At 36.4% G+C, this 17,470-nt stretch overlaps 2 protein-coding genes across 2 annotated transcripts; both read right to left on the bottom strand.

The window, feature by feature from the left end:
- Positions 1 to 4,370: 4,370 nt before the first annotated feature.
- Positions 4,371 to 5,576, bottom strand: LOC139890365 (uncharacterized). Its single transcript, XM_071873254.1, has one exon. The coding sequence runs from the start codon at positions 5,574 to 5,576 to the stop codon at positions 4,371 to 4,373; it is 1,206 nt and encodes a 401-aa protein (XP_071729355.1).
- Positions 5,577 to 8,574: 2,998 nt separating this feature from the next.
- On the bottom strand, positions 8,575 to 16,842 carry LOC139890364 (KDEL-tailed cysteine endopeptidase CEP3-like). The gene is made up of 4 exons (XM_071873253.1): positions 16,401 to 16,842; positions 9,266 to 9,501; positions 9,013 to 9,150; positions 8,575 to 8,915 (listed from the first exon to the last, which is right to left on the bottom strand). The coding sequence occupies exons 1-4, from the start codon at positions 16,840 to 16,842 to the stop codon at positions 8,676 to 8,678; spliced, it is 1,056 nt and encodes a 351-aa protein (XP_071729354.1). The 3' UTR covers positions 8,575 to 8,675.
- Between the last annotated feature and the right edge of the window lie 628 nt (positions 16,843 to 17,470).

Below are 17,470 nucleotides of genomic sequence, written 5' to 3'. Positions count from 1 at the left end.
ATTTCTCATTCTAAACCTTCACAGACAAATCTTCTTCATCATCCATTGATATTAGAAATTCTAAGATATTCTCGTATGTTCTATTATAAATATCCTCCATATTTCTGGCGATATTTTCACAACTATTCTTATCTGAGATCATTTATCTCTCCGTAATATCTGCAACATAAAAGAAACTGTATTAGTTTCTAAATTCTGAAACCTTCGAGTTTAAAATATGAATGTTTAGAAGTAGTGTTGGGAACTGAAGCATGGATTAGTATAATATAATGACACTTGATCAACGTCATTATATTACAGTAAGTCATGCTGAGTTTCTAATGAAGCATGATGATTCACAGTACCGTCATCATGTGCCATTTACACGACTCTTACATTCTATCTAATCTCTAAACATATCAAGAGAATATTTTTCTGGATGACTCGGTCTTCTCCAGGGTATTCTGGTAATTTAACAAATCAAAATCGTTCTATTACCATTTTCTTCTTAGAGTATTAGCTATGTTCATTCTGAATTTCATATCTACGAATTCCGGACCATTACTCGCTTGACTCGAAGTCGGGAAGAGAAAACGAAAGCATGAAGCTCTGAAAAATAATGAAGAATATAAACTTCGATAATAACCCCGAAATTACAAACCATGTATATCGATGCAGATAGCAATATAGAGACACGGGAGAATTAGAAACACTATAAACATAAGAGTATAGTAGAAGTAAATAGATTCTTCTGGTGGTAGATGAAAAAGAAGAATGACAGATATAAAAGTTAGGAGTATATCAAGAATCAGGACTGGAAGGAGCATATTGATGAATGCTTTAAAGTAAGAATCAAGGGAGAAAGAATAGAAGGTGTGAGTCGTGGAAAATAAGGAAACGAAGGGGTGAATTTATAGTTAAATATCCGACAGAGCAATCGAAACAGATTATTGCATATAATCAAAGAAGATCCTGATTTCCTTAATCACCAAAGAACCAAATCTTATTACGTAAGATTCTCTTAAAATCCCTTAAATCCCAGAAATCAATCATAACTACGTCATCGGTTAAGACGAATATATTTTACTCATCTCACTCTTTTACGATAGTCTCATTTATATTCTTCGCATAATCGAATCGTTTTATCTACATTACTCAATGATGATAAAACTCCATTATCACCTTATATTTGTCATGAAAACCTTCTTATTGTTATCCATAACAACCTCTATCAAATTTCGGGGACGAAATTTCTTTAACGGGTAGGTACTGTAATGACCTGGAATTTTCCGACCAAATTATATTTATGAGATTAATATTTACATAAATTAAACCATACCAACATGATAAGCAATCCAAATTGTTGAGATTTGTGTTTTTGAAAAGAGTTTTACACAACGTTTGACCGTCCAATATGACCGATGATATCACGAACTATATAACATACGATAATTATATGTTTGTGTACATATATGTATTTATATATATTTAACATGATCTAAGGATGGTTTAACATCTCATTGTGTACTAATGACAATGAGTTATAAGTATATTTTGAAACTACTAACTTAAGTTTTCATAACGATAACTATACGTAACATTCTTTGATATATATACTTATAATCTATAATGCTTATACATGTATCGTATATATAATGTATTTAATCACTTTTTAAGGACTTAAATACATAAAACAATATAAGTATATTCACAAAAGATAGCTATATTTGAATTCTCGTTCCGTTTCCTCAAGATTTCTATACGTATATCTAGGGTATATGTACCCGTATCATACCCAGCTTCTATACGTATTTACTATTGGTATATACACATCAAATCAACATCCTAGTCAACATTATTACTGCCCTAGATATGAGGTAACTAGAATTTGTCAAGTAGTATGAATTATTAGTAAGAAAAAAAAATTAGGAATCCTTTTTTTTTTATATAAACTAAAAACGTTTTTATAAATGAACACCATTTCTTCACTCTATTTTCTTATACCTACACCCTCATTTATCTCTCAAAATACTCCTAACTTCATACTTGATCATCTCCAAGCATTTTCCCCATCATTTAGCTTCAATTACAAGCCTTAAACACCATAAGAAAACTCTTTCAAGAACATATCAAAATAACCACCCATTTGAAGAAGTTTACTTCCAACCTTTTGATCTAACTCCACCACTCTTTGATTCCAAGATTATTTCTTATCTTTTGCAGTAACTTTGTCCAAGTAACTTAAGGTAGTAACCTTGTTCATAATCTTATTCAATTCATATTCATATAGCTATCTTATTTTGTGGTATAAAATTTTAACAACAAGAACATAGTTTGAATGATTTCAAACTTGTTCGCAAACTAAATAGATCCTTCTAACTTGACTTTTAAAACACTTCAAGACCTGTAATATATCATAATGATATGCTAACCTAACAAGATATAACTTGGTTTTACAAAGAACATCTTAAAAACTGAATCTACGTCGTCGGAGTGCAACCGGGGGCTGTTTTGGGTTGGATAATTAAAAACCAACTTGAACTTTGAATTGGAAGTTCATGTTCTGGAAAAATGATATTTCTTATGAATATGTTAACACATAAAAATTTCATGGTTTAACTCAAAGTGTAAGTATTTTTAGAAAAATGATCATTAAATGTTGTTTTTATGATGGAAAATAATCACTTTCATAAGTTTCACCAAAGTTTGACCTATAACCTATGATTTTGAATAAAAACTAAGGTATTTTCAGTTCATATTCTTAAAATTTGACTCGTTCCAAGGAAGTGGCAAGTTGAACCAACAAAAACGGAGTTGTAATGAAGAAACTACGACTAAAACAAGATTGGGTATCCGAAGCTAGTTTAGCTACGAAAATATTTGGAGAAAAAGTAAATTAATCATATCTTTTCTAATTAATATGATATTTTATATATAATTACTTATGATTTGATTTTATATATTTCAGGACCACCCGTAAACAACACGAGAAGATTAATCATAAGACCTCATGATTGTACGCAACACGTCATTTGACAACACGGTACTTTATGTACGCAACACGTCATTTGACAACATGGTACCATGGGTCGAGATTAATTCTGATCAATACGAATACGATGGGGTCTTTATTTATTTTATTTAAGCAACTAATTGTGGACCACTAACATCGAACTGCTAACTACGGACTAAGAAAATATTAAAAGTATTAAAAGTATATATATATGTAACGATTACTTAAAAAGAAAATATGTTGAGATATTATATATATGGTTAGGTTCGTGATATCTATCGGAGACCAAGTCGAATTAAATACCTTCAAGGCAAAAGTGAGTTTCATTTGCTCCCTTTTTAATTTCTTTTGCAATATATATTTTTGGGCTGAGAATACATGCGCTGCTTTTATAAATGTTTACAAAATAGACACAAATACTTAAAAATATATTCTACGTTGAGTTGTACCACTGGCATATTTCCCTGTAGCTTGGTAACTACTATTTACATGGGTATTGTAAACGCGAATCCTGTTGATAGATCTATCGGGCCTGACAACCCCAACCGGACTGGACGACCAGTATTCAACGGTTGCACAGTACTTCGTTTTGGTGACTACACTTGGTACGGTGTAGTGAGATTTCATAATAAAGGGAATATACGACGTTGATTAAGTGTTAAGTATGGTTACCAAGTACTCAACCACTTAGAATGCTTTACATACACTTGCGAGTGTATTATGTTTATGATTATGAAATCTTGTGGTCTATTAACATATTGAAATGATTGTTATGATAAACCTATGAACTCACCAACCTTTTGGTTGACACTTTAAAACATGTTTATTCTCAGGTACGAATTAAGTCTTCCGCTGTGCATTTGCTCAATATAAGGACATTACTTGGAGCCAATTATCGCAATGGGACCAAATGTTGATGACTTCGTCCAGGTGGATTAGGACGGGTCCTTTCATTACACCAGGAAGATATCTCTCCTGTTTGCCAAAAATAATTTATTGCCTCGATTAAATCTTCACGAATCGTTGCCCAAAACTTTTTAAAAAAACTCATGTTGAATCCGTCCAGGCCAGGAGCTTTATTACTTGCACACTCTTTTAACGCATCCCAAATCTCTTCTTCACAAAACCTACATTCCAGTTCCAAGGCCTCATTTTCACTGATCGTGCGACAGAAGGAAGCAGCAGGCTGATTAACACCCATTTCACGCAGATCATGCCTAAAAAAAAACTGATCAGGCCCAGTGGACAAAGGAGATGGCCCAACTGATCTTGCGAGATAATCAGTAGCCGAAGCAGTAGGGTCTGCACGATCATACAGTTTATTAACATCAGCCATCGGCATTTTAGGCCTGTTTGCACAGTTACTGCTAAAAATCTTTTAGTAATACTCAAAAACCGCGTTTTTAACCAAGATTGGATCCTCAACCCAAACCCCATTAATATTCAAACCACGGATATTGCATTTATTATATCTCCTCCGAATAGAAGCATGAAAGAACTTCGAGTTTTCATCACCCTCGAGAATCCATTTGATTCTTGCCTTTTGCTTAAGCATGTTCGACTTAACCCTTTCTTTATCAATCCACCGGCGCCTACAATCGAGCCATATTTTACGGTCCGAATCCCCAAGAGATCGTGCCTCGGCTTTTATCTCCCAATCCATTGCCTCCTTTTTTAACTCATTAATTTCTTTATCTAAACCCCCAAAGTTAGATTTGCTCCACTCTCTCAATGCCGATTTCACATTCTTTAGCCTATCTCTAAATATGCAATCTTTCCTTAACCCATGAACCGGTTTTTTCCATGTAACCGAAATAATATTATCAACCTCAACACAATTGAACCACTCTTCAAAGACTTTGAAAGGTTTCGGACCATAATCAACAACTTTGTCCCGTAACATTAAGGGACAATGATCCGATAGGTGACGGTCTAAAGCAATTACCGAAAGATCATCCCAAAGACTATGAAAATTATCCGAGACCAAGAATCTATCGAGCTTGCTAAACTTCAATCCATCATCACTAATCCTTGTGAATTTCCTCTCACTTATCCCAATCTCGATCAAACGGTTCCTATTAATGAATTCATTGAACCTATCCGCCCTATATTGGTGAAATTGTGAGTTTTGACGGTCCGTGGGGGCCCTAACCTCATTAAAGTCACCAACCAAAAGCCAACTTGAATCAATGCTATTGATGAGCTTGTCTAACAAATCCCACATCTCAATCTTTTCACGATCGTTATGAGGGACATAAATATTAACAATGATTGATTCAATCCCCGACCTAGACCATATACCCCTTATAGCTAGAAAAAATTCACACCCCCATGACTCAATGACATCAAACACATTCGAATCCCAAATTAAAAGGAGGCCCCCCGATTTCCCAACGACTTCCTTTTGAACATACCCGAAGTTTGACTCACCCCATAAAGCTCGAACCCAATTATCATTGACCGACCCGCATTTTGTTTCTTGAAATACCGCAATAGAAGGTCTCTCCTTGATATAGATATTGCACACCCATCCAAATTTTCCCTTAACCGCGAACCCTCGAACATTAAGAGAAAGAATCTGCATTAAAAACAATAGGAAATGAAAGGAAGGAAACAAGCTTACTGTGGCCCGGAGGATGGCCATCGTAAGCCAATCTTCTCCCCATACTTTTTCAATTCATCGTTGTTAATGGACATAGACGATGAGGTGTCCTTGTTTTGTCGTCTGACCTTCTCACTAGGTTTCTTGTCACAGTTTCTGCAATGAACCTTATCCGTCTTGCCCCTCTTACCCTTGTTACGTGCCATTGATTTTAATCGCATGATCCTTGATGACGCTTTGCAATTGTGCATTACAGTCAGATAACAGTTGCTACAGTACGAAATCTCAAAGGTTTTGGTTTTACAGCTACCTTTAGTTCTTTTATTACGAACCTCACCTCCTCCCCTTTTGTAACCACACGAAGTGTGCCCACCACAAAAGTCTGTTGGATTACCATCCACGAAGGTATTGGGCCCAGAAATATGATTTGGCCCAACATTGTTACCACTGGACTGAATACAGTTAGTGCAAACATTGGTATCATTATTGGGCCCATACTTAAAGCAGCCAGGAGACCCAATCTCAGGCCCAATTGTGTTATCTGGACCCACATCATTGCATGACGAATTATCATTACCCTTTGCCCCACGACGATTGGAAAAAAAATTAGAGTTTACCTTCTCCTTGGAAATAGGAGGACATGAATAAATAAACTCTTGGCCACGCTTTGCATTGGAATTAGGGTTACCCAATTTAATATTCTCAATCTTGGAAAGTGGTACCTGGCCATTACACCTATCAGTAGTCTTGACAACAATATCCTCATCGTTGAATAATTTATCGATTCCCACAAAACATAACCCTTCATCTTCAACATTAACCCCTTCGTTTGCCACCATCGTTTTCGGCAAGATCTCATCATCCGACATGGCCTGATCCTCAACAGATTTGTTACAGCACCCGTCATCTTCATGTTCACTATTGACCACATCATTGAATCGATTAAACTTAATTTCATCTTTAGGATAATCTTCACCCTCTTCAGAGATGTTGAAATCATCCTAATCAATATAGTCATAGTCCTCGCTTGATATGGAGTCTGAATCAAACCAGCTATATTTAGATGCAAGATTACACTCATATGCTTTCTTGTCCTGTTTTGAATCTTTGCTCTCTTCAATGACATTAATGAAGTAAACCTTGTTCTTGTAAACTAATTTGATGGACCCATTAACAATTTTAGGATTGTTTAACTTCACGAAAACCCTCCCATGAAGTAAATTTTGATTTCCAGTGAACTTGCAATTGTCCAATACGTATACCACTCCCCACCATTCCGCAATCGAAGTGAATGTTTTTTCTGTCCAACAAGGTAGAGGAACACCACTTATTGAAAGCCAAGCCATTCTACACTCTAGCCAAGATGAGAAGTCACACATACAAGCTTTATGAATCCATTTATGCAAGACATGTTCACCTTCAACCATCGATTTAGCTGCCTCAATGGATGGGAAGATCAACATGATACCGAGACCACCCAGTCTCTTTATCTCAATTCCACCGAAACCTTCTGCTTCTAAAATAAGTTCTAGATTATTCAGGGATTCTGGGTTTTTTGCTTCACCCACCACCGCCCTATCCAGAACTTCATTGTTTCCTGCTATCACATCTTCATCCTCGATAAACACCACCTTCTCCTCCTTCGCTTCACCGTCCAACTTCTCCTTAGATTCAGGTTTTGTAAAAAACCCTTGTGCCTTTCTTTTTTCATTGATGACCTTCCTCAGATCCCTTCTACCCAAGACGTCCGAATATCTTCTACCATCATGGAAATGGTTGAAATCATGACCCGTATGCTGGTTATGGTCGAAATGTGTTTTTGGAGGAGAATGATCCACCTTCTTTGGAGCCCGATTAGTTGCCATGAAAATCTTAATTTGTTCCCCATTAAATCTCACATTCTCCAGAGTTTTGAGAAGCATACTACTATCTTGCACATCTGCAAATCTAACAAAAGCAAATTTCCTTCCATTCTTTAACCTCTTCCCCGCTACATATACATCTCTCACCGCACCATATTGCTTGAAAAGTTTCCAAAAATCCACCACCTTCCAGTCATCAGAGAAATTGAAAAACATATACGAAGTAAGCCGATTTCGATTTGATCTCTCGTGATCCTTGTTGGCATAGTACCCGTTGTGTCGTCCTCGTGTATACTCCGAGCTAGCCCTAGCCGTGCTTTGCCTCACACTCTCTCTCTCTCAAGGTTTTCTCTCTCACACATTTTCTCTTCCTCTCTCTCTTCTTATTACGATGTTATACTCTGTATTTGTGTACGTTGATTTTCAAACTACCTGTACCCTTTTTAACGTGGTTGGTCACGGACTCACGGGTTTACACAAGTTACATAGGTGGTCCTTGTTACTAACGACGGTTAAAAATTTTCGTTATCTCATGACATGTGCCATGTACGGGTTTTTCGTCTTTCGGTTCTTTTTATATCTTCTTCCATTTTGTTTTCCTATTCCTATTTCTACAGTCTTTTATTTTCTTTGTTACAGGGTAAAAACACCACCAAATTTTATTTGTCTTTGTTACAAAAAAAAACAGAGCAACAAATTTCCCAAATTTTTAATAAGAGCATCAAGTTTCTATATAAACTCTAGATTCTATGTATAGAAATTAGAGGAAAACAAAAAAGATTACTACAGTTGTTCTTTTATTTCAAACTCTATATATCTATAATAAATCTATAAACATTTATTATAATAAAACCCCAAATTAAAACCTAATCAAAAATTAAACACTACAATCAAGTTTCAAATTCAGCTTTTAAAAGAAAACTGACATCCAACAGATCATCGATATTCAAACGTGTGAAATCTGCAACCATCGTTCATCATGGATGGTTTTCAAAAAGCATCGTTGGTTAGGAGACAAAAGCATCAATGTAGAGACAGAAAGTGAAATCAACAATCATCGTTCTTCGTGGATGATTTTCAAAAGCATCGTCATATATATCATGATAGTTTGAATAGGAATAATAGTATTCATTCACATGTTTATTTAACTAAAACAATATCTTGATCAATTTACAAAATCGAACACCAACACTTATTAGATAATTTCAAGTTATATATTCTAGAGTTCTATATTTTTTGTATTAGCATCCTTAAGTGGAATTGCAGCACACTTATTAATTCCACATATTCCCTCTTTTTGCGGAGTTCCACGTTGAATGCGCATGTATCCTTTTTCTCCCCAAGCTTCACTCCATGAGTTCTTCACTATCCAATACTTCATTCCTTCTTTAGTTTCATCGTATCCAACAACCGTCATACCGTGATTATTATTCAAACCACATGCTCCAGTGAAAACTCCCTGAAATAAAAAGAAAAACCCATTGAAGTGAACGAACTAACGAACAAGTTGTTAAGTTTAAAGGATTTAGATTGAAGTAGGGAAAGTTTAGTAATACCTCTTTATACAACATGAAATCTTGGCTACTAGAATCAACGGAAATAGTTACAGGCTGGTGTGCAACTGATTTGTGTAGCGCTTCTTCAGTTCCATCTAAATACTCTGATCCTGAGAGCGTGACCGAATGATGGCCAAACTAGATTGAAATTAAAAAACAAAATTAACGAATGTTTATTAGATGTAATAAAGAAATGCTTATATACTTTATTTGGTTGATGTGTTTGATGAAATTGATTGTACAAATTTTGTACCTTTGATTTATCGCAAGTTACTCTCTTAGCTTTGTATGGGTAGCTCTCATCTGTAGCTATACCTCCATGCTCCTTAATGAATTTGAAGGCAGGTTCCATTAGCCCTCCATCGCATGCATTATTCCAAGCAGTATCACAATCAAGAAGTTGTTGTTCTGATAATCTTGTTAATTGCCCAGTTACAATTGCATTTATTCCTTCCACTGCAGCGATTGCCGAAAATGCCCAACAGCTTCCTATAATGGAAATTTCAAGTTCATGGTGGATTTATTCAGCTTAGAATTACAAGATCAAATTAGAACTGTAACTACATGCAATATTTAAAATATCAAAGTTCATAATAGAATCTGATTGAGTAATATTGAATTGGTTTTAAACCTAATTTAGGTTTCTAATAAATGGGCCGAGTCTATTTAGTACAACAACATTACCCAGTTAAGGCGAGGTAGTTAAGGCGAGGTATGAGTGTTAGGAATTGTGAGGGACCCTAACAAGAACATGTAATTGTGGTATTGTTAATCACATAACCCACGAATAACAAACGATAATAAATAAACGTAAACGATAGATAATACAATAAACGACATTAGGATTTAACGTGGTTATATTCCAACTCCTAACACAGAGAAGAGTTTAGTCCGCGGTCACAAACCATAGATTTTCTATATTATTATGCATATATTACAATGAGGATATGGGTTACAATTTATAGGAAAAACATATAAGACCTTTAGGTTTCCTAAATATATTTTTTTTTAACAGCGATTGGGATCACCCGAGGGGGACTAAACCACCCGTTGCGATCATCTCCAGTTTCGACTATGCCGATGTAGCGATAAAAACCGCGCCTCCATCGCTGCCCGGGAGGAAACCTTGAAACCGATCCAAGGGCACGACCAAGTAAAACCCCCTCCCTTTTACCCCCCAAACGATATAGGAAAGGTGCCATGGGTGGATACTTTATGGCAGGGATGAAATTGTGTTTTTAATATGTAGCCAACGGGGGTCGAATTCCTGACCTCCCCTAAAGGAGGCAGACCACCAACCGCTGGACCACATCACAAATTCAAGTAAATAACATTCCATAAACATTAATTACTTGTTCCATACTCCATTCCTCCTAGATGAATCAAATAAGGCAACCAAATTTCTATGACTTGTTCACCAAGTCAATTCTTGTTTCTTTAATCAAATTCTTTACACCTTGAACACTTAGTAGGTGAGATATAGACAGTCATATATGTTGAATTAATAATCTAGAAGATAGCATGACAAATTCAATTTGATCACAACTTTCATATGGTTGTCAAGTTGTTTACAACTTTCATATAGTTGTCAATTTGATTACAACTACCATATATATGACAACTTGATTACAACTAGCATATGGTGGTCAAATTGTACACAACTTCTTCATTTTCAAGTAGTATAAATAGAGCATCATACATGCTCATTTATACATCCCAAAATAAAGTGTTCTTGTATACTAAAAGAGTCTATAGAGAGTTAGTGAGTGTTAATCTCCTAATCACAAGAGATATAAAGATTGGTGCTTATCCTTGTAATTAGTGAGAAGTGTAATTCCTATTATTCTTATTAGTGAAACGTTTCTTTCCTTTCCCGTGGTTTTTACCCTATTGGAGTTTTCCACGTTAAATCTTGGTGTTCCTTTATTGTTTTTATTTCAAATATTACTAGCGGTTTGCTATAATTCGGTATCCCTTTTTACTACAAGTGGTATCAGAGCTAGGTTCTTATATCTAGTGTGTATTAATCTACTTATCTAAGTAAGATTATTTTCACTCGATATAAGTTTTCAAGTACTATTTCTCAAAAAATAGTGTTGTCGAAAAGAAGATTGTAATTATAGCAATGTCTACGAAATTTGAAATTGAAAAGTTTAACGGGAGTAATTTCTCGTTATGGAAATTAAAGATGAAAGCTATCCTGAGAAAGGATAAGTGTTTAGCGGCCATCAGTGAACGATCATCTGAGCTCACTGATGAAAAATGGGAAGAAATGGACGACCAGGCTATCGCAAATCTTCATCTGGCATTAGCAGATGGCGTTTTTTCTAGCATAGAAGAAAAGAAGACGGCGAAAGAGATTTGGGATCACCTCGTAAAATTGTACGAGACCAAATCACTCCACAATAAAATATTCCTTAAAAGGAAACTCTATGCTTTACGCATGAGTGAATCCACTTCATTGAATGAGCACATTAACAGCCTAAATACTCTATTTTCTCAACTCGCTTCATTGAGTTGCAATATAGAGTCACAAGAACGTGCCGAAATTCTACTTCAGAGTCTACCAGATTCGTATGATCAACTCATCATCAACCTAACCAATAATATTCTCTCAGAATATCTAGTATATGATGATATTGTTGCTGCGGTTCTAGAAGAAGAGGGTCGGCACAATAGAAAGGAGGATAGACAGGCCGATTCACGACAAGCGGAGGCCTTGGTGGTGACAGGAGGTAGATCGACGGAACGTGGCCCAAGTGGGAGTCACAATCATGGTAAACTGAAGTCTAAGAAAAAGAAGACTTACACATGCTACAATTGTGGCAAGAAAGGTCACCTGAAGAAGGATTGTCGGAGTTTAAATAACTCTAATCCTCAAGGAAATATTGTAAGCACTTCAGAAGATGGGACTGCTTTGGTTAGTGAGGCAGTGGTAGCAAATGAAGGCAGAAAGACATTTGTTGATGTCTGGTTATTTGACTCAGGGGCTACTTTTCACATGACCCCTAGAAGAGAATGGTTCAAACAATATGAACGTATCTCAGGAGGATCTGTATACAGTTGCAATGATCATGAACTAAAGATCATTGGAATTGGAGATATCATTCTGAAGATGCACGATGGTACAGTTCGTACTATTCAAGGAGTACGACACGTGGAGGGTTTGAAGAAGAACTTATTGTCTTTAGGACAATTAGACGATCTTGGTTGTAAGATGGAAATATAAGACAAGATCATGAAAATCATGAAAGGTGCAGTTGTACTTATGAAAGGAGAAAAGGTGGGTGCTAATTTATACATTCTGAAAGGCGAGACGGTACGGGAAGCGGAAGCATCTGTTGCTTTGAATAGTTTAAGTGATAAAGCTGTTATAACATGGCATCAAAAGCTTGGACACATGTCTGAACAAGGTATGAAGATTCTTGTTGAAAGAAATCTTATACCTGGTCTTACAAAGGTATCGCTACCTTTTTGTGAGCATTGTGTAATTAGCAAGCAGCATCGCCTGAAGTTTAACGCATCAAATTCTAGAAGTAAATTGGTTCTAGAATTAGTTCACTCTGATGTGTGGCAAGCACCAGTTCAATCCCTAGGAGGAGCAAAGTATTTTGTATAATTTATTGATGATTACACTAGGAGATGTTGGGTGTACCCAATCAAGAGGAAGGCAGATGTGTTTGAAGTTTTCAAAGTTTACAAAGCGCGGGTTGAACTTGAATCTGGTAAAAAGATCAAGTGTTTGAGGACAGATAATGGAGGAGAATACACTGGTGATGAATTTGATAAGTTCTGCAAACAAGAAGGCATCAAAAGACAGTTCACGACGGCATACACTCCTCAACAAAATGGAGTGGCAGAGCGGATGAACAGAACCTTGTTAGATAGAACAAGGACGATGTTGGCAACTGCAAGCTTGGGAAAATCATTCTGGGCAGAAGCAGCAAGTACTGCCTGTTACGTGATAAATCGGTCATCATCAACTGCAATTGAGTTGAAATCGCCGATGGAAATGTGGACTGGAAAACCAGTTGATTATTCTGACCTTCATGTATTTGGAAGTCCTGTGTACGTAATGTACAATTCTCAAGAAACGACAAAGCTGGATCCAAAGTCGAGAAAGTGTTTGTTCTTGGGGTATGCTGATGGAGTTAAGGGGTATCGCTTGTGGGACCCCACTGCCCACAAAGTAGTCATCAGCAGAGATGTTGTCTTTACGGAAGACAAAATTTTTAAAGATGTTAGCACTTCAAAAGAAACTACACAGATACAGGTTGAAAATGTATTTTATAAAGATTCTTCTGAATCAGTACCAGAGCACGATGAAAATCAAGTAGTCGTTGATGAAGCTCCAGTGACTCGTATTTCTAATCGGGAAAGGAAACGTCCAGGGTGGCACTCGGATTATATTATGGAAACCAATGTTGCATATTGTCTTCTAACCGAGGAAGGAGAGCCTGTAACTCTTTGCGAGGCACTGAATCATTCAGATGCATCTCAGTGGATGGCAGCTATGCAGGAAGGAATTGAAGCTCTTCATAAAAATAAAACATGGGAACTTGTGCCATTACCGGAAGGTAGAAAACCTATTGGAAATAAATGGGTGTATAAGATCAAGCGAAATGGATATGATCAAGTGGAGTGGTATCGTGCAAGACTGGTGGTCAAAGGATATGCTCAGAAAGAAGGAACAGACTTTAATGAAATATTCGCCCCCGTGGTTCGACTTACAACAATTCGAGTAGTTCTAGTAATGTGTGCTACATTTGATTTGCATCTAGAGCAGCTAGATGTGAAAACTGCATTTCTTCATGGAAACCTTGAAGAAGAAATTTATATGCTTCAACCAGAAGGTTTTGAACTACAAGAGAACTTGGTTTGCAGGTTAAAGAAATCTCTGTATGGTCTCAAACAGGCGCCGAGATGTTGGTACAAGAGATTTGATTCTTTCATAACGAGCCTTAAATATAACAGACTTCATGCAGACCCTTGTGCATATTTCAAGAGGTTTGGAGACAATGATTTTGTCATTTTGCTGTTATATATAGATGACATGTTGGTTTCAGGTCCCAACAAAGATCGTATAAATAAGTTGAAGGCTCAATTAGCTAGGGAGTTTGAAATGAAAGACTTGGGTGCCGCAAACAAGATTCTAGGGATGCAAATTCACCGAGACATAGATAATAGGAAGATTTGGCTTTCTCAAAAGAATTATTTGAGAAAAATCTTGCAGCGTTTCAATATGCAAGATAGTAAGCCAATCTCAACCCCGCTTCCTACTAATATCAAGTTATCCTCCGTTATGAGTCCTAGCTATGAAGACGAGAGGAAGAAGATGTCTCGAGTACTATATGCATCAGCAGTGGGAAGTTTAATGTTCACAATGATATGTACAAGACCAGACATTGCACATGCAGTGGGAGTAGTTAGTCGGTACATGGCGAATCCTGGTAGAGAGCATTGGGATGCGGTTAAGAGGATCCTAAGATACATCAAGGGAACCTTAGATGTTGCATTATGTTACAGGGAACGAGAATTTATTGTCAAAGGGTATGTTGATTCAGATTATGCAGGAGATATTGATAACAGTAAATCTACCACTGCATATGTTTTCACACTTTGTGGTGGAACAGTAAGCTGGGTTTCAAAACTGCAGTCAGTTGTGGCCTCGTCAACAACAGAGGCAGAATATGTAGCAGCTACTCATGCTGCTAAAGAGGCGGTATGGTTAAAGATGTTGTTGGAGGAACTCGGATACAAACAAGAGAATATCACTCTATTTTGTGACAACCAGAGTGCCTTGCATCTTGCAAGGAATCCAGCATTTCATTCAAAGACAAAGCATATACGAGTTCAATATCACTTCATTCGTCAGAAAGTGGAAGAAGGAATCGTGGATGTGCAGAAAATTCATACTGACAACAATGTGGCTGATTTTCTAACAAAGTCGATCAACTGTGACAAGTTTATTTGGTGTCGTTCCTCATGCGGCCTAGCAGAAACGTAAGCAACATCATTGGCAAGGAAGGATTAACGTGTGAAGATTGATTTAGCTTCAATCAAATCTTCAAGTGGGAGATTGTTGAATTAATAATCTAGAAGATAGCATGACAAATTCAATTTGATCACAACTTTCATATGGTTGTCAAGTTGTTTACAACTTTCATATAGTTGTCAATTTGATTACAACTACCATATATATGACAACTTGATTACAACTAGCATATGGTGGTCAAATTGTACACAACTTCTTCATTTTCAAGTAGTATAAATAGAGCATCATACATGCTCATTTATACATCCCAAAATAAAGTGTTCTTGTATACTAAAAGAGTCTATAGAGAGTTAGTGAGTGTTAATCTCCTAATCACAAGAGATATAAAGATGGGTGCTTATCCTTGTAATTAGTGAGAAGTGTAATTCCTATTATTCTTATTAGTAAAACGTTTCTTTCCTTGCCCGTGGTTTTTACCCTATTGGGGTTTTCCACGTTAAATCTTGGTGTTCCTTTATTGTTTTTATTTCAAATATTACTAGCGGTTTGCTATAATTCGGTATCCCTTTTTACTACAATATATTGTGTGAAGATTATCAAGTTTGATTTGCCCAAAATCAAGTTTGGGTCGTGGAAGGTTTGTGAATTGCGAGATGCTAATTATGTGTCACGAGAATGCAAGGTTTCTGGTCAAGAGCATCTCACGGTCACGAATTCAAGCTTGATGCGAGGTTCTTGGCTATATGGCTCGCAGGTTGTGAGATTCCCGAGTATGTGGCTCGTGCATCGCGAAGTACCGCTCGCCAATCGCAAAGCCAAGTAGGTGCTGAATTTGAATCATATTAGGAAACGATTTGCTTTGATATCGATATAATATAACCCTACTGTGTACCTATAACCGTGAGCACGAAAATAATAAAAAAACTGCAAATCACCCCGATTTGATATAACCATGTAATTTTCTTATGTCTATTTATTTTTCCGCATTTATTATCTTCGGTTGTTGATTGATGGTAAGTGATTTTTGCAAAATCGCTTCCATTATTTGGGTCCAAAATTCCAAACATCATATTCGCGAGGGCCGCCCGCCGGGAGATGTGCTTTTAAACAGTTTGACACTATTTAGTGTTGCCAAAATCCTAAATCGGTTGAATAATCTGTGGCCGGGTTGTCATTCAAATTCAGTTTGTCTTTTTGGAAATTAGTAGAACTACATCTTGTAATACAATTTTTACCCAAATTTGAATTATAAATCCTATGTAAATTAGCGAAAATTGTTGACAGAATCCCCGTCTCGGACAATATGAGATGCGCGTCTTAGGGCACAACGCATGAGAATTTTCTAGGGGATGCAATTTTAAATGTTTATTTGTTAGATGAAAAAAGGTGTTACCGCATTCGCCTTGAAATTCAATGGGGGTGACGGCATTACGTTCCCTCCAATCAATCCTTGGTGGCAAATTTGTGGCGTCTTTATGAGTGTAACTCTGGTTTGTACTCTTGAGAGGTCCTTGGAGCGCCAAGAAATGGGAAGTCTTTGATTGATAAATGCTAGCGTGCTCGTGCACGGTATAATCTGCAAACAAGTTGAGATTCAATTTGTACGGCTTATTCATCTTGTTTGATTGATGAACATATTGAACGTTGTGTTTGAACACGTTGAATCGCTCGAGATTTCTTCTTCCCTGCACTTTATGGTGGCTCCTCCATCTATTATATAACATCCGCATTCCATCTTCTGATTCAAGTTCTTTCTCATCGTATTCAAAGCTTTTCACAACATTTAAAATCAAAGATATAGAAAGTAAAAGTAGAATAAACTTGGTAAATTCCATTTTTTGTCGGGCTTTCTTGAACTTTTATTGAATTCTTGTGTATTTGGGGATTTATTCATTACAGGAATTGAAATTGGTTTCAAAATAGATATAGATAGCAAGTAATTAGGATGAAGTAATCAGGAATTATTTAAGAATGTTATGATCCAATTAACCACACATTTCAATGGTGGTTAAACACATGATGTAACGCATAAATTGGAAATTGTATTGCGCCTTATTTTTAGATTTAGGAAAGAAATTTTTTTTATAGTTGGTCCCAAATTTTATATCAAAAATCAAAAGATCTAAAGTTTAAATTATTCATTATGGGTCCCAAGTTTTAGACAATGTACACAAATAGTCCTAGAGTTAATTGTCCGTATACCCCACTAGTTAGTAAACCACATGATGGAATTTATGATCTTTTTATTTTTAAAAGACAAAATTTCATTCCTCGTCCCTGAACTTAACATCGACTTTGACTCCCGGTCCTTTTTCTTTTTTTTGTGCAATCCGAGTCCCCAAACTATGAAAAGGGTACAGCCCTCGTCCCCCCGTCTACTTTCTGTCAAAACCTACCGTTACCCCTTATCACGTGCATGTCATGTGAGGGCATTTTTGTCATTGTATTTTCTTCTTCTATCAT

This window comes from Rutidosis leptorrhynchoides, chromosome 2 (genome assembly GCF_046630445.1).
Source record: "Rutidosis leptorrhynchoides isolate AG116_Rl617_1_P2 chromosome 2, CSIRO_AGI_Rlap_v1, whole genome shotgun sequence".
NCBI classification, from domain to species: domain Eukaryota; kingdom Viridiplantae; phylum Streptophyta; class Magnoliopsida; order Asterales; family Asteraceae; genus Rutidosis; species Rutidosis leptorrhynchoides.
The sequence above is the reverse complement of the archived record's forward strand: the minus strand, read 5'-3'. Positions and strand labels throughout refer to the sequence as shown.